Source organism: Synchiropus splendidus, chromosome 16 (assembly GCF_027744825.2).
Source record: "Synchiropus splendidus isolate RoL2022-P1 chromosome 16, RoL_Sspl_1.0, whole genome shotgun sequence".
Taxonomy (NCBI): Eukaryota; Metazoa; Chordata; class Actinopteri; order Syngnathiformes; family Callionymidae; genus Synchiropus; species Synchiropus splendidus.
In genome coordinates, this window is record NC_071349.1 from 14,498,489 (window position 1) to 14,511,480 (window position 12,992).

At 43.0% G+C, this 12,992-nt stretch overlaps 1 protein-coding gene across 1 annotated transcript; it reads right to left on the bottom strand.

Annotated features, from left to right (window-relative positions):
* Nucleotides 1-115: 115 nt before the first annotated feature.
* Nucleotides 116-11,763, bottom strand: znf292a (zinc finger protein 292a). The gene is made up of 8 exons (XM_053845736.1): nucleotides 11,607-11,763; nucleotides 9,516-9,670; nucleotides 8,844-8,922; nucleotides 8,322-8,457; nucleotides 8,024-8,226; nucleotides 7,542-7,678; nucleotides 7,178-7,319; nucleotides 116-7,097 (listed from the first exon to the last, which is right to left on the bottom strand). The coding sequence occupies exons 1-8, from the start codon at nucleotides 11,754-11,756 to the stop codon at nucleotides 927-929; spliced, it is 7,173 nt and encodes a 2,390-aa protein (XP_053701711.1). The 5' UTR covers nucleotides 11,757-11,763; the 3' UTR covers nucleotides 116-926.
* Between the last annotated feature and the right edge of the window lie 1,229 nt (nucleotides 11,764-12,992).

Sequence of the window (12,992 nt, forward strand, 5' to 3'; positions counted from 1 at the left end):
ACAACTGATATAAAAGCTGATCATGTTCATAAAAGCTGGTTGTGTGCTTGATAATTTGTGTGAGGTCGCATAATGAAGATTCTTTGCATTGAATTTGACATTTTCCTTTATTTACGTTAAATCACTGAGATGTCTCGTGTAAAGAAAACTAAGAATTGTCAAGCCGATTTCCAAAAATATAATTTCCTATTGTCCTACTTCTATTATACGTTTCACATGGAGTATGCACACAGAATGTGATCAGACGAGCAGCATAACATTTCCAAAAAGTGGTGTGAAATAAAAAAAACATAATCGACAGTCATCATCAGTGATAATAATCATAGCCATCAGTTAAAGGATGAAAAGGGTTTACTGTTTAGTTAGTTTTAAGAAAACAATTCATACAACTTGTCAAACTTTACAGCATTTTCTTTTCTCCCGGAGTGTACAAGACTAGAGACTGTAATTATAAAGATATAGAAAAATATAACATAAATGTCTTCAAACAACACTTTACAAAAAGAAACAGTAACAGTTTATTGAACACTTTGTGGAAGACATGTAAATATTACAGATAGCTCTACTAGTGTTTAAAAAGGATGAAATAAATACAAACAGAAGTTTAAATCCCATAGGGATATATAAAACAGTTCTCTTTAAAAGTTTACATATAGTAAAAGGAAAAAAAAACATCTTCAGTACTAAGCATAAATACAAACATTATTCTAAAATCTATGCCCTATAGTTTACCTGGTTATTATAACTAACATACATACTTAAAATCATCCAAGACAGTTTTCAGTAAGCACAAAGTAGGCCATTTCATTGTTAACCGAGCCCAGTATCTGTTAACCGTTGGGAATCCGATGCAATAACAAACCGTTCTGCAGCATACTTTCTCAAATCCTGAGTGAGATTGAGTCTGATAAAAACCGGGAACTGGGTTACGATCCACTAAGAAGACACCGTTTTATTACGACTTTGGGTTTCATATCTTGCAGCTGCTTCAGCAACTGATCAGCACCTTCTGACAATTTCTTATCCATAACAATCTTGACGTTACTCCCGGACGTGAGATTAAGTGGATTTCTGAAGTCCACGTGATTCTGGAAATCTTCAAGTTCGTCTTTTTTTTTTATCCTACCTCCCGCTTTGGCTGCGCACTTCTGCATCTGTGGCTTTTTGGAAGGCGAATCTACGCTAGATTTATCATCCAATTTGCGTTTGGTTGACTGAGTCGGTTCTGAGGTTTCAAAGCTTTCAAGGGGAGAATCCTCAAGTTCCGGAGGGTCCGAAGATGCTGGTGCGACCTCGGTCTGTTGCTGCTCTGGAGGACTAGGAATATCAGGATTGGAATCTTCTCCTGAGTTAACAGTCAAACGGTTCCTCAGAGTCTTCAGCCGTCTCGGACAGGCTGGTGTCGGCTGCACAGGCTTTTTCGGACGACCTCTCCTCGGTCCCCCATCGAGTGTGGAAGTTTGGGATAATACACTGCCTTCAGTCTGTGACTCATTGGACTCATTGGTCTCTTGTCCGCTCTTGTTTAACGTCTCCTCAGCGTCCTGCTGCTCCTCAGAGTTCATCATTTGCTCAGAGTCGACCTTCTCTGGGGACACACCCTCCGATTTGCTCACATCTTTGCATCTAGCACGCGAGTACTTTTTGCAAAATATAAACTGGCTCCTCTGGTCTTCGATGCATCGTTCAGTGAGGCCATGAGTGGTGTAATGCTTAAAAATATTTCTCTCGGTCGGCTCGACCGTGTCGCAGCCTACGATCATGCACGGGTATTGAAGAACAGTCTTTTTTGTGCAAATGACTGATGCGTCTTCATGGGATTTCAGCGCCGGCTTTCCAAAATTTGTCCAATGTTCGATGGATTTGCAATCTTTCTTTTTGATGGTCTTCTTTTTCAATTTCAGTTTGCTTTCAACGTTTTCTTTTCCGTTAGTCACGGCTGGGAAAAGTCCGGCGGACTTATTTCTCCTTCCGTCACTCGCTTTAGGATCATAAACGTAGTTATGCTTTTTAATTAAGTGGCGTAGGAGGTTTGACTTGGTGGAATAAATGCGCTCGCACCCTTCATACTGGCACCTGAATGTCTGATCCACCGAGCCACTCTCCGAGATGGCGATTTCCATGTGGTAATTTTTGATGTGCTCAATGTAGCTATCCACAGAGGTGAATGAAAGTGTGCACTCTGGTCTGTCACAGTTGAACGTCCCTATCATCATGCTGGACATCATGGTGGTGGCTTTGTCGCGAGTAAACTTGTGCAGCAGCAGATAGTGTTGCACGAGTCGAGTGATTCCCATGAACACTCTCGAGCAGTTTTTAACTTGACACCTGACTTCGTCATCTTTTTCAATGCACTGAACGCCCTCTTGTTCGTGGGTACCCTCCTTATGCTCAGGGTCAGAATCCGTTTTGCACAAGGGCAGGGAGGCCTGGTGCATGGCCCTGTAATGGAGAATCAGATTCTGTTGGATCGTGAAGGCAGCAGTGCACCCTTCATGAACACAGCGATACGGCCTGTACGGACTGTAAGGGTTATCCATGTCACACATTTTGAGTCTTTTCTGAACCTTTTCCTTCTTTTGGAACTCATCTTTTGATGGTGAGCTTTTGGAGCTGCTAGGTCCCTCTGGGGAGATGGAGGCAGACGCATTTGGAGTGTGTGGCCCTTGCTCCTTCGGTTTGCTCATCGGTGTGTCCAAGCCTCCCTTTAGCTTTTTTGGTGTCCCCGGACTGCGCTTTTCTTTGACAATGGCCCTCTCTTTCACTTCAGGACTTCTGTGTATTTGGGAAGCCACGTCAGGAGGAACAGGTACTCCACAGGGAATGTCTGTTGCTTGAGCTTGATGTGTGTGTGCAGTTGCCACGATCGGTACTGCATGAAGTGCCACATCATTAACTGTCTCTGTAGTCATATGGGTTGGATTATTTTCGTTATCTACCTGTTGCACATAGGTCGTATCAGGTGGTTCTTGCTTGATGGTATGTAGTGTCGGTGAAGATAGCGTCCCACTAGCAGGCTTGGCATCAGCGGCGTGGTTGTTATTTGTCTCCTCCTTGTTAAGTCTAAACGCCCGTCGATGTCTGGCACTTATTCTAAGCCTCTGCATTTCAGCCTTATCCAGACGATGGACCTTTTCATAGTGAATCCGCAGCCCTGTGGTTCTTGTGAATGTTTTGGGGCAGATTTGGCAAGGATATGGCGCCAGCTTGGATGGGGTCCTTTTGAGCTCTTCAATCATCTCATCAGTGAAATCGTGCATTTTACGCAGATGCTTGAATAACGCCTCCTTGGTCATGAACGAGTACTCACAGCTGTCTTGGTCACATTTAAACGGTTTAGGTACTTTTTCAGAAAGCTTACTGCCTTTACTCATCGCCTTGCTTTTTACGGTTTTTGGGGTGTCACAACTTTGATCCAACGGCAAGTTGTTAGGAATTTTCTGTCCAGTCGCCTCTACTGGACCCATCCTGTCAAACGAATGTGACATTTCCATTGAACTGTCATGACCAGGGTGAGTCATATTCCTTGGTCTTTGATTCACAGGGGTATTGGCAAAGTTGGGGAATGGCATGATGCTGCAGTGTTGGGGTTCCTGTTTCAGTGCCATTGGTGAGGACAAAGTCGTCAGGCTATTAGAGTCCTGGGGGAAATCACCGTTTGAAGCGTTGTACATCACTCCATTGGTGTCCGGCACATGTGGGTCATTTAGGAAATCCAGAAAAGACGTTGGCAAATCAGCAGTTAGGTCAATTTCATCTAGTGGCCTGCACTGCGAGCGTTTCGACAGGTGACCTCCTAAAGATTTTGTGCTTGTGAATTCTCGGAAGCATCTCCTACAAATAACCTTGCCCTCTTTAATGATTGCTGGCCATTTAGCTCGCTTGGTCAACTTGCTTGTCTTCTCTTTTTGAAAGTCTGAGTCATCGCATTTTTCGTCAGCGGGTGAAGCCTTGCACTCAGAATTCGTACACTCACCCTCAAAATGATAATCTGGAGGAACGATTCCGTGGGGACTCATTGTGCCTTCGACAGCGTTGTCCATCTGTTCATAAGCAGGAGAAGCAACACTTTCTGTTTTAATTAACTCAGTTGCCAATTTGGTCCCATCTTGGGCTTCAGGACATTTCATGGGCGGCTCAACGGCTGAGCTCTGAGTGTTTTCACTCTGAGCATATTGAGTATTGTAACTTCCTTCAGGTAGGCCAGGGGTTGTTGAGACGCAGCTATCACTATTCATCTCTTCAGTGACGCTGGCACTAGTCTTTCTCACTTCTACACTGTCTCTGCTGCCTTCCTGAGAGAGTGGCGACAGCATATGCCCATATGAATGTCCTCCATTATGCATTTGTGCTCCATTGTCTAGCATCAGCGAACTGGACAGATATTGAGACATCAAACTTGAATCTGAGGGAGTGTGAGAGCCATGGGGGCCATGCAGAGGCGCCATTGAAAGATCTCGTTCAGGTTGTGGAAGAGCTGCAGATGTGTGATAAGGATCTGCAGGCCACTGAGAATAGTTGCGGGGAGGGTATTCGTTCATGTTGTAACCACTGGGGTAGCAATTGCTCATCGGAGCTGAAGACCATGACTGGGACATTTCCGGCTGCATTAGAGCGCCTGGATTGTGTTGGCCGCCCCATGATGGGTACAGAGTGGGGTTTACCATTGGAGTGATAGGGACAGGATCCATTGGGCCCGGGTAATTCGGGCCAGGTGATGCAGAGCATCCGGATGGGTAAGTCATTTGCTCTATCGCAGGTTTGTTGCATATTTGCCCGGTATGTTTTGGCAACATATTTGCTGGGCTCTCGGGCTGACTGGGCAAAGCAGGTCCCCCTGGCATTTTTTTGTTGGACATCTTGGCCACTTTGTTATATTTCTTCGCCAGTTTCCAATCTTCGAATATCTCAGGGTGCTGCTTTTTAACATGTCTGGACAGGCTTTTGTTGGTGCTGTATGCCCTTGTGCACTCATTGTTTGGGCAACAATGAAGGTTCTCGTCACTCTCCTGTACTATGGGTCCACTCGCTGGATAGCCTTGCAGTGAAGGGTGGACTTCTGTCTTGATTTGAGCTGGAGTCATTATTTGTGGCACTGTCTCTTGGCAATATGTCCTAGGAAATCCATTATGCCTTTCTCCCACTTCATTTGCCATTGGATTTACGGCATTAGGAGGAGGACCAACAGTAATCACACACTGATCTGCAACACGATAGTCAATATGTCTACCCTCTGGTCCAACTTGGGCCTCTGGAACAACTTCGAGCTTAGGCACGAGTAGAGTTTGTTTTGCCTGTGAAACATTTGGTTCCACTTGAACTAGTGCTGCCTCTGTTGTTGCTTCCATCTGATGACCCTCAGATGCAACTTCAGCTTCTGCTAAACAGGGATTTGACTGCTGAACTGCAGTATTTTCTGGATCCTTACAATTCAAATCACCCATTGATTTCAGACTGTTAGTCATTGAATGTTCTCCTCTCACTTCAAGTGCTGCAGTACCCTCTCCTGCTCTATATTGTGATGCAGTCGAGGCCTCTACAGAGGCATTAGTGTAGACTGGGTCAAAGCCAACAGAGGCTGAGTGAGTATCTTCGGTGCACACAACCTGTACAGGTTCTCCTTGCGGCGCAACACTCGTGTTTTGATTTGGCATGGAAACTGTGTTCATGGAACCATTGGCACCATGAGTCGCTTGGTGAGACAATAAATCTGGGTGTGTGAAAAATATCCTGCCACAGTTGTTGAACTGGCAGGTGAAGGTCAGATAATGCTGAGCCTCGTGATCATACAAAAGATAGGCTTCACTGAAAACTTGACCACAGTTGGGGAACATGCACTGTGCCTTGAACTCTGAATGAGTTTTTCTGTGCATGAGAAGCTCAGAATTAGAATTAAAGTTTGCCTTGCAATCCAACTGTATGCAGATATAAGGTTTGCTGCCACAGTGCATCTGCAAATGATCGTTGAGGTGTCTGACGTTAACAAACTGCCGCCGGCAATACTGGCAAATAACCTTTTGCTTTTGTATTTCTAAAAACCTCATCGCTTCTTCGTCGTTCTTGTGCGATCGAACGTGAGCCATGAGATTGCGGAAAAACTTGAAAGCTTTCGAGCAGTTTTTAACAGGGCAGAAGCAGTCGTGACTTAGCGTTGTGTCTGAAGTAGCTGGTTCTGTCTTCACAGGAACTGTGGTTTCGGGCTGGCCCATTTGAGATTCAGTTTTCACGGGACTAACCTTTGCCCTGACAACATTGATGTTTTTCGATGGACTTTTCGGAGACAACGGTGGTTTTGGCACTTTCCCAGCAGCTTTCATGGCAGCGAGCCTCTCTTTACATGATTGCTTTACATGTGATGCTACATGGGGCTCTAAAACCTCTCTGCTCTCAAAACTGTCAGCACAAATGGGACAGAGGTACACTCCATCTTTAAAATGCTTCTGAGCATGACGGACAATCCTATGACCTAAGAACTCCTTGTCGCATAAAACACAATACTGCATGTAAGCTCGCCAATTTCTGAAACGAGCAGACACAAAACCCTGCTCTCGGAGCTTTTTGACCTCTCGATTTTTTTCTTTTTCATCTGTGATTTCATTGAGTTCGTTTGTAGTGGTTAGCAGGAAATCCTCCAGGTCTCTGTACTCCGGGACCTTACCAAGTAGATTTTCCATTTCTTGCTCATCTGTATCATTTAGTGTGTCAATGGATGAAACGATAGCCGCCTCCTCGCCCATTAGCGCCAAGCAGTTACATTTCAGTGTTTTCCAGTCCCAGAATTCAGGATCAAAAGGCCACTGTGTTTTCAAGGCCAGAAGTAACTCACAGCGTAAGGAGTTGGGTACGGGCAGACTGGCGTTTTCCTCTGGCTTCTGGTCGGGCTCGTTGAACAGTGACTCGACGGCGTAATAGGAGTCCACTGTTGGCTGGAGGAGGAATTCGGTCAACTGGCATGCTCTTTTAACTTCCAGATCAGTTGGCAAGAGGCAATAAATTGTCTTGCAGATAGTGGACTTGCTATCTTTATGGTCACTTGAGGTCATTTTTAGGGCTTGGATGCACATTTCCACACACACTGGAAGCCCCACTTCACCAATCTAAAGGGGGAAAAAACATAAATTTGATGGTTAAGTTTGCGATCATCAAAATCACAGGTTAAAAATAGGAAGATGTTCACCTCGTTTTGAATGACTTTGATAAGAAACAGGATGTGACAGACACTCCTGCAGAGGAGAGCCATCTCTTTGCAGTGTTTAAGAAATGAATCTGCTGGCGTCTCTATACGCATGAGTAGCTTACTCCAGAACAGTGTGAGTTCCCTGGAAAAGATCACAATCAAAATTGTCAGCTAAGGTTGGCATACGCCTTCCACAGAGCGCACAGGCACCAATTGCACCACACGCATGACTATAGACGTTGCCTTTCTCTTCCCCTTTCTTTCTTGTCTGTACCACTGAGATGACGACACATTTTCTTTGATTTACAAGAAACACTAAACAAATCAAACAAGCAAGATTCAACTGGCGCATACTTGCACTTACCAGGCACAATAAACTTCCCCTTGGAGAAGTTGCCGCTTGAGGAAGGCTGAACATAAACAGAGTGCTCCTTTTTCGTCTCCGTCCGACTCCAGATTACAAATCATCTCAAGTGCATCTTTGCAGTCTATGGAAGAGATCTGAGGACAGGGGACAATAAGAAAGTCAATAAAGATATGTCACTGGGGTGTGAATACTATAAAAAGAGAGTTACTTTCTGTCTTCAACCAAAGACATATGACGGACCTCAACATGGACTCCATTTCGGTATGTGCACAGCTGTTTACAAATGTTTTTGACATTCTACTCAAAGGAATATTTTTCATTTCACAGAAGTATACCACAATCTTTTCATAGAGGTTCTCACTGTCACAAATAATATAATATAGAACACCTTCCACATACTCCATTAATGTTTCATTTTAAGAGGGCATCGAAAGGATTAGGAGCATTTGACTTAATATTTAAAATCAGTTTCTTCTCACCTCATCCATTAGTTCCTCTTGACTTTTTGACATGCAGATGCAGAGCAAGAAGGTTGCTTTGAAGGTCCCCTTTCCTTCATACCCTGCATAATCTGAGCATGTCTTTGCAAGGAGTGCTGCCTTGTCTGGACTGTCCATTTTAATAAGGTGCTTTATTCGCATTTTGAGAAGCGTGGGACCTTCCATTTCCAGGTACTCGTGAACTGTTTTTAAATTCCAAAAATAGAAGGAAAAAACAACAAAAAATACAGTGAATACACAAATCGAACCATTGAAATGAAGCTAGCTTTGAACTGACCTTTTTCAGGTTGAGGGTCCGAGTTGGACAAGATGTCGCATAGCGTGGGGTTTGACCAGGCACCATTCTGCTGAGCCAAAACTGACAGCAAGCAAAGTTTCATGCTCCCACTTTCCTGCAAAAGGCTTTGTGCCGACTACAACAAAAAAAGGCATTTTTTAAAAGTTTAGTTTGTGGAAAAGATCAACATGAATGAAACCCATTAGATCATCTACAAACAGCTTTTACATCTGTAGTTTTCCATAATTAAATATTTTCTTTTCTTTTAGTTTTGTAAAAATATGAAGACGAACATCCATGGTGCAAGACTGAAAGCACTGTGTAGTAACATCTCTAATGGGTTTTGTGAGGGATGGTTGATTTATAATTCACTTCCAACAAAACTCATGTTCAGTCTTGAATGAAGTTAAAGGTTTATGAAGTGCAACTTACAATTGTCACTATTATACAGTAACTATGGTACAGTAATTCTAGTCATGTGCTGCCAATGGGAAGTGGGACCACCTGTAAAGACATACTGACCTTGATGGAGGATTGAAATTCCTCCCATAAGGCACCCGGAACCTGTTGGGGCAGCAAGAGCACCAGCTCTGCACAGCTCCTGTGAAACAAGTATTTTAGGTCAAATAACGAATAATAATGTAACAATAATATTAGATAACATTTACAAGGCAAACACTAGAAGGACATTGTGGTAAACCATAACTCTTTCAGGTGTACAGGGCAGAAAGAAACAATATTAATACATTCATACGCATCTAGATTTGATAAGTGTATTGTTTTGGTGATTCCTTGTTAAAACAAAAGCTTAATAACATTGCTGTAAACGCGAGTCCATTATTCAGAGTCGGCTATTCCTAAGGGGATAGTTGACAACATCCTCCTTCATGTGCCATCATGTCTGTTTTAATTATGTGTGCGCACAATCCAAAAAAAGGTTTGTCTTGACTCAGAATGAAGTCCAACCACTTGGTAAGACTGGCCTCCTTTTAGCATAGACACAGAAATGCTTTCATGATCCAGGCACTGTTTACCCAACCCAGAGCATGCCTGACTGTTTTACCCTACAGTTTCGACTTCTATAAAACAAAGCAGTTCTCCTCTAAGGAGAACTGACTACAGATGCTGTTTGTCAATAAACACTGACGCAACACTGCAATCTAAGTAACTACCATTCATGGGGCATCTACTCACAGTGCTAACTTTTCAAGTAGGAGTGGAACATTTTCACATTCGGAGGAGAGACAGGAGGAGGCATGGGCGAAGCTGAGAATGGCTGCAGTGTAAACCTCCAGCAGCGGCAGCGGATCTTCGTCAGTTTTCCAACGGCCAGCATGTTCCACAAGAACCTGAAAAAGAATCAATGAATCTATACTGAATGGAACAACAACGATTACTAAGGTATATTTTACAAAGTTTGTTTCCTCCTTCTCTATTATCAAATCTATAACCATATTCAAATGTATGTACTTTGGGGATACCCTAATGGTAACCTCAGTCAGCTCTCATTTCTACAGTTCACAATTCACAGAGATTGCAAAAGGTTTAATTCATCAGTCATTCAGTTAGACTTCTTACTCCTACTTACATATTGTAAACTATTTCTCACATAATCTCTTCTGCATTTTTTAAGATGGCCCTTGAGAATAGCACAAGCAATTCTCATCTTGAAACCATACCAACATTCTGTCAAGCACTTACAATATATTGAATATCAATTGTTTGCCATGATCTGTGTTGCTGCTATTGTCACTTTGCATCAGTGCATTATTAGTAATAAGTTAAATCAATATGCATCTGGATTTAAAGTTAGATTTGTGACCATACTCTGGTTCAGCCCATGGAAATAGTTCCTGGAAACTTAATTTCCACCACATTCTTTCCATTTAATCATTGCAATGTGGTATGTTAAAATACCATGTTGCAGTTAAATATTGTATTTCCTGAAGTATTTTACTCATCATCTTCTCTGTAATGTCATTATAGTGCATGAAAACATGAACTTGTAAATTTGTGTAATTATTAGATACACAGACACATTTTGCCACTTTGCTGAGGTAACTTCAATTATATTCTTCTCACTTCTTCCTCTGGTTCCGACAAATGACAGCGGATGTAATTGGATAAAACCAGACAAGAACAAAACAAAAACATTTTAAAAGTGACCAGAATAACTACTTTTTATGGTTTCAGAGTCTAGGTATTCGGATGAAAAGGAAACAGAATTATGTGACAATGTATGACACTAGTCAGCAATAGCAACAAATACTATTTTCAGATTTATGAATAAAACACAGCTATTAAAGGAGGATTTCAGGAGCCATGCATTCTTTGGTATTTTTCCTTCCTCCTTTAGGTGCCCTGACCTGAATCAATGAAAAGACAAATCCCTCCATTTCTTCCTCCCCATCATTGATACCGATCCATTTCCTGTGAATGGTCCCTTTATTCTCGCAGTTGAGGTGCTGCGAATAAAACGCATACCCACTAACTAATTCTTTGGCAAAAGAATACACCAGTTTGAGTCGAGGTAAACTCTGTGAAGCGCTGACTTTTTCCCCTCGACGACCTGCAGCTAAATCGAGCTAAAAAAAACAGTGTTTACGTGGTCAGGGCCAATTAATAAAGCCGATGTAGAATGGAGACCACATCCGCACATTCTCTCGATAGAAGCACGATCGCTGCAGGAGAATACTTCCCTCATATCACAATTTCAGCAATAACCATCATCTCGTGTATCATAAGGCTTGACGGCCTGAGCTAGCTCACCAGTGGGGGGGAAAAAATCATTGATCTTCACCGTTTCACGCGGAATAAACTGACCATTCATCGATTTGATGTGTTATAACACGTGTATTACCACTCTGCAACAGGATCACAACGGAAAGTGTCGGCGTAAAGGCTCGGGGGAAACACTCGCTAAGGCTCGGGAAGCTTGATCTCCATTTTTGCACAGCATGACCACTGCACAGGGCAGTGGGACCCTGAATACCAGCTAGCACCGTTTATCAGCTACTAGCTCTGTGGCCTGGAAAATACCAGTAATACGTGCTCAGTGCGCGAACACCAGTCTGACCTCTTGCCGCCACTCTGCGATTTAGCACATTATTCAGACCACCGCCGACAGAGAAGGGCGAGATAACTTTACAAGCCCATTGGAAATGGCAGGCAGCGAGCAGGCTGCTAGCCCCTGTAGCTACTTTGTTGTAGCAAATGTAGACGTCCATCCTCGGCCAGGAAGAAGCCAGAGGGGCTGCAGGATGAGCGGCGGGAGAAAGGGCTAACCTGGCAAAAGTCTTGGCAGAAACGCAGCGAGGCTTCCAGCGGAGGTTGTGAGCTTTCCTTCAGAGTTGTGCTCAGCGCCTGGAAGCGTTCTCGGAGCTCGTCGTTAGCTCGCCGTGTGTCATATTCCTTCTCTGTCTCCCCCTCCGCCATCTTCACAACAATCACGACCGCGTACGCACAGATGTTACGCTGCGATACACGCACGCGCACGCTGGAAGGGGGGTTGGGGGGTGGAGGTCGGTGTGGGGGAGGGGTGTGTATCCGCTATAGAGCGCATCCTGCGTGGACGAACCAACATGTCCCCGACAGTCAACACCTGAGTCATGTGCCCTGCTGCAAACACACCATTAGCTGGTTATTCGGAGTCGTGGGCCGCCGACCCTCCGTTTGTGTGAACACTAACATCTCCAGTGTCTGTGGTCAAACGGTCAAACTTCATACAGGCGTGTAGTTACTATGTAGTTACTATGTAAATAAGCAATAATGTTTCTGTCGGCTGTTCCAAGGTTCCTTTAAGAAACCTACACTCTTGTTGACACTCAAAAAAAGTAATCTATTACATATTACTTTTTAAAGAAATAATACCCACCTATCAGTATGAGAATCAGACAAGCTTTATGAATCCCGTAAACAACAAAAATATAAATATAAAATGTAAAATACAAAATACTCTTTAACAGACAGTGTAGGAAAGAGGAAAAGAAGACTATGCACATAGTGCACATAAACACGGACATGAAAACTCGCTGATCAAAATAATTTGTTATACTACAAGTGGCATTACTTTTAGCTACATCCACAATGTAACCATAAACACACCTTTTGCCATGATGCAATAAACAAAAACCATTTTTTTTATCAGCCTCACACCATTTTGTAAGAGGAGACTGGGCATTTAATGTGTCTGTTAAGTGTTGAAATTAGCATTTTTCAGAAGAAGGGTACAGTATTAACAGGCATACATAATTCTTCTAGAGGTCATTAGATCGACTTCTCATGTGGACTCAAATGAAAGAGGTTGTTTTAATCTGTGCAATGACAGCCATCATCTTGCTCATAATAATGACTATAATTTAAATAAGGCCAATGTAAATGAAAGTTAAGGAGTGGTGTTTTTTAAGAAGTAATTTTAGTCTGAAAACACTTTACATCCAACACTGGACACAGACATCATGTCCAAAAATGCTCAACAAACTCTCATTTCCTTCCAACAGAGTAAATAAAGTAAATTAATGCCATGAGACTTCTAATCTAGCTTTAACTTAATCAGGTGAGAATGACTTTGCAAGTCGACAAAGAATGGCCAGTGACAGCAGTAGCACACTTGCATTTTATTCACTTTATTGTTTATAAGCAACAAGAAACAATAATGCTGCATGTCAGACA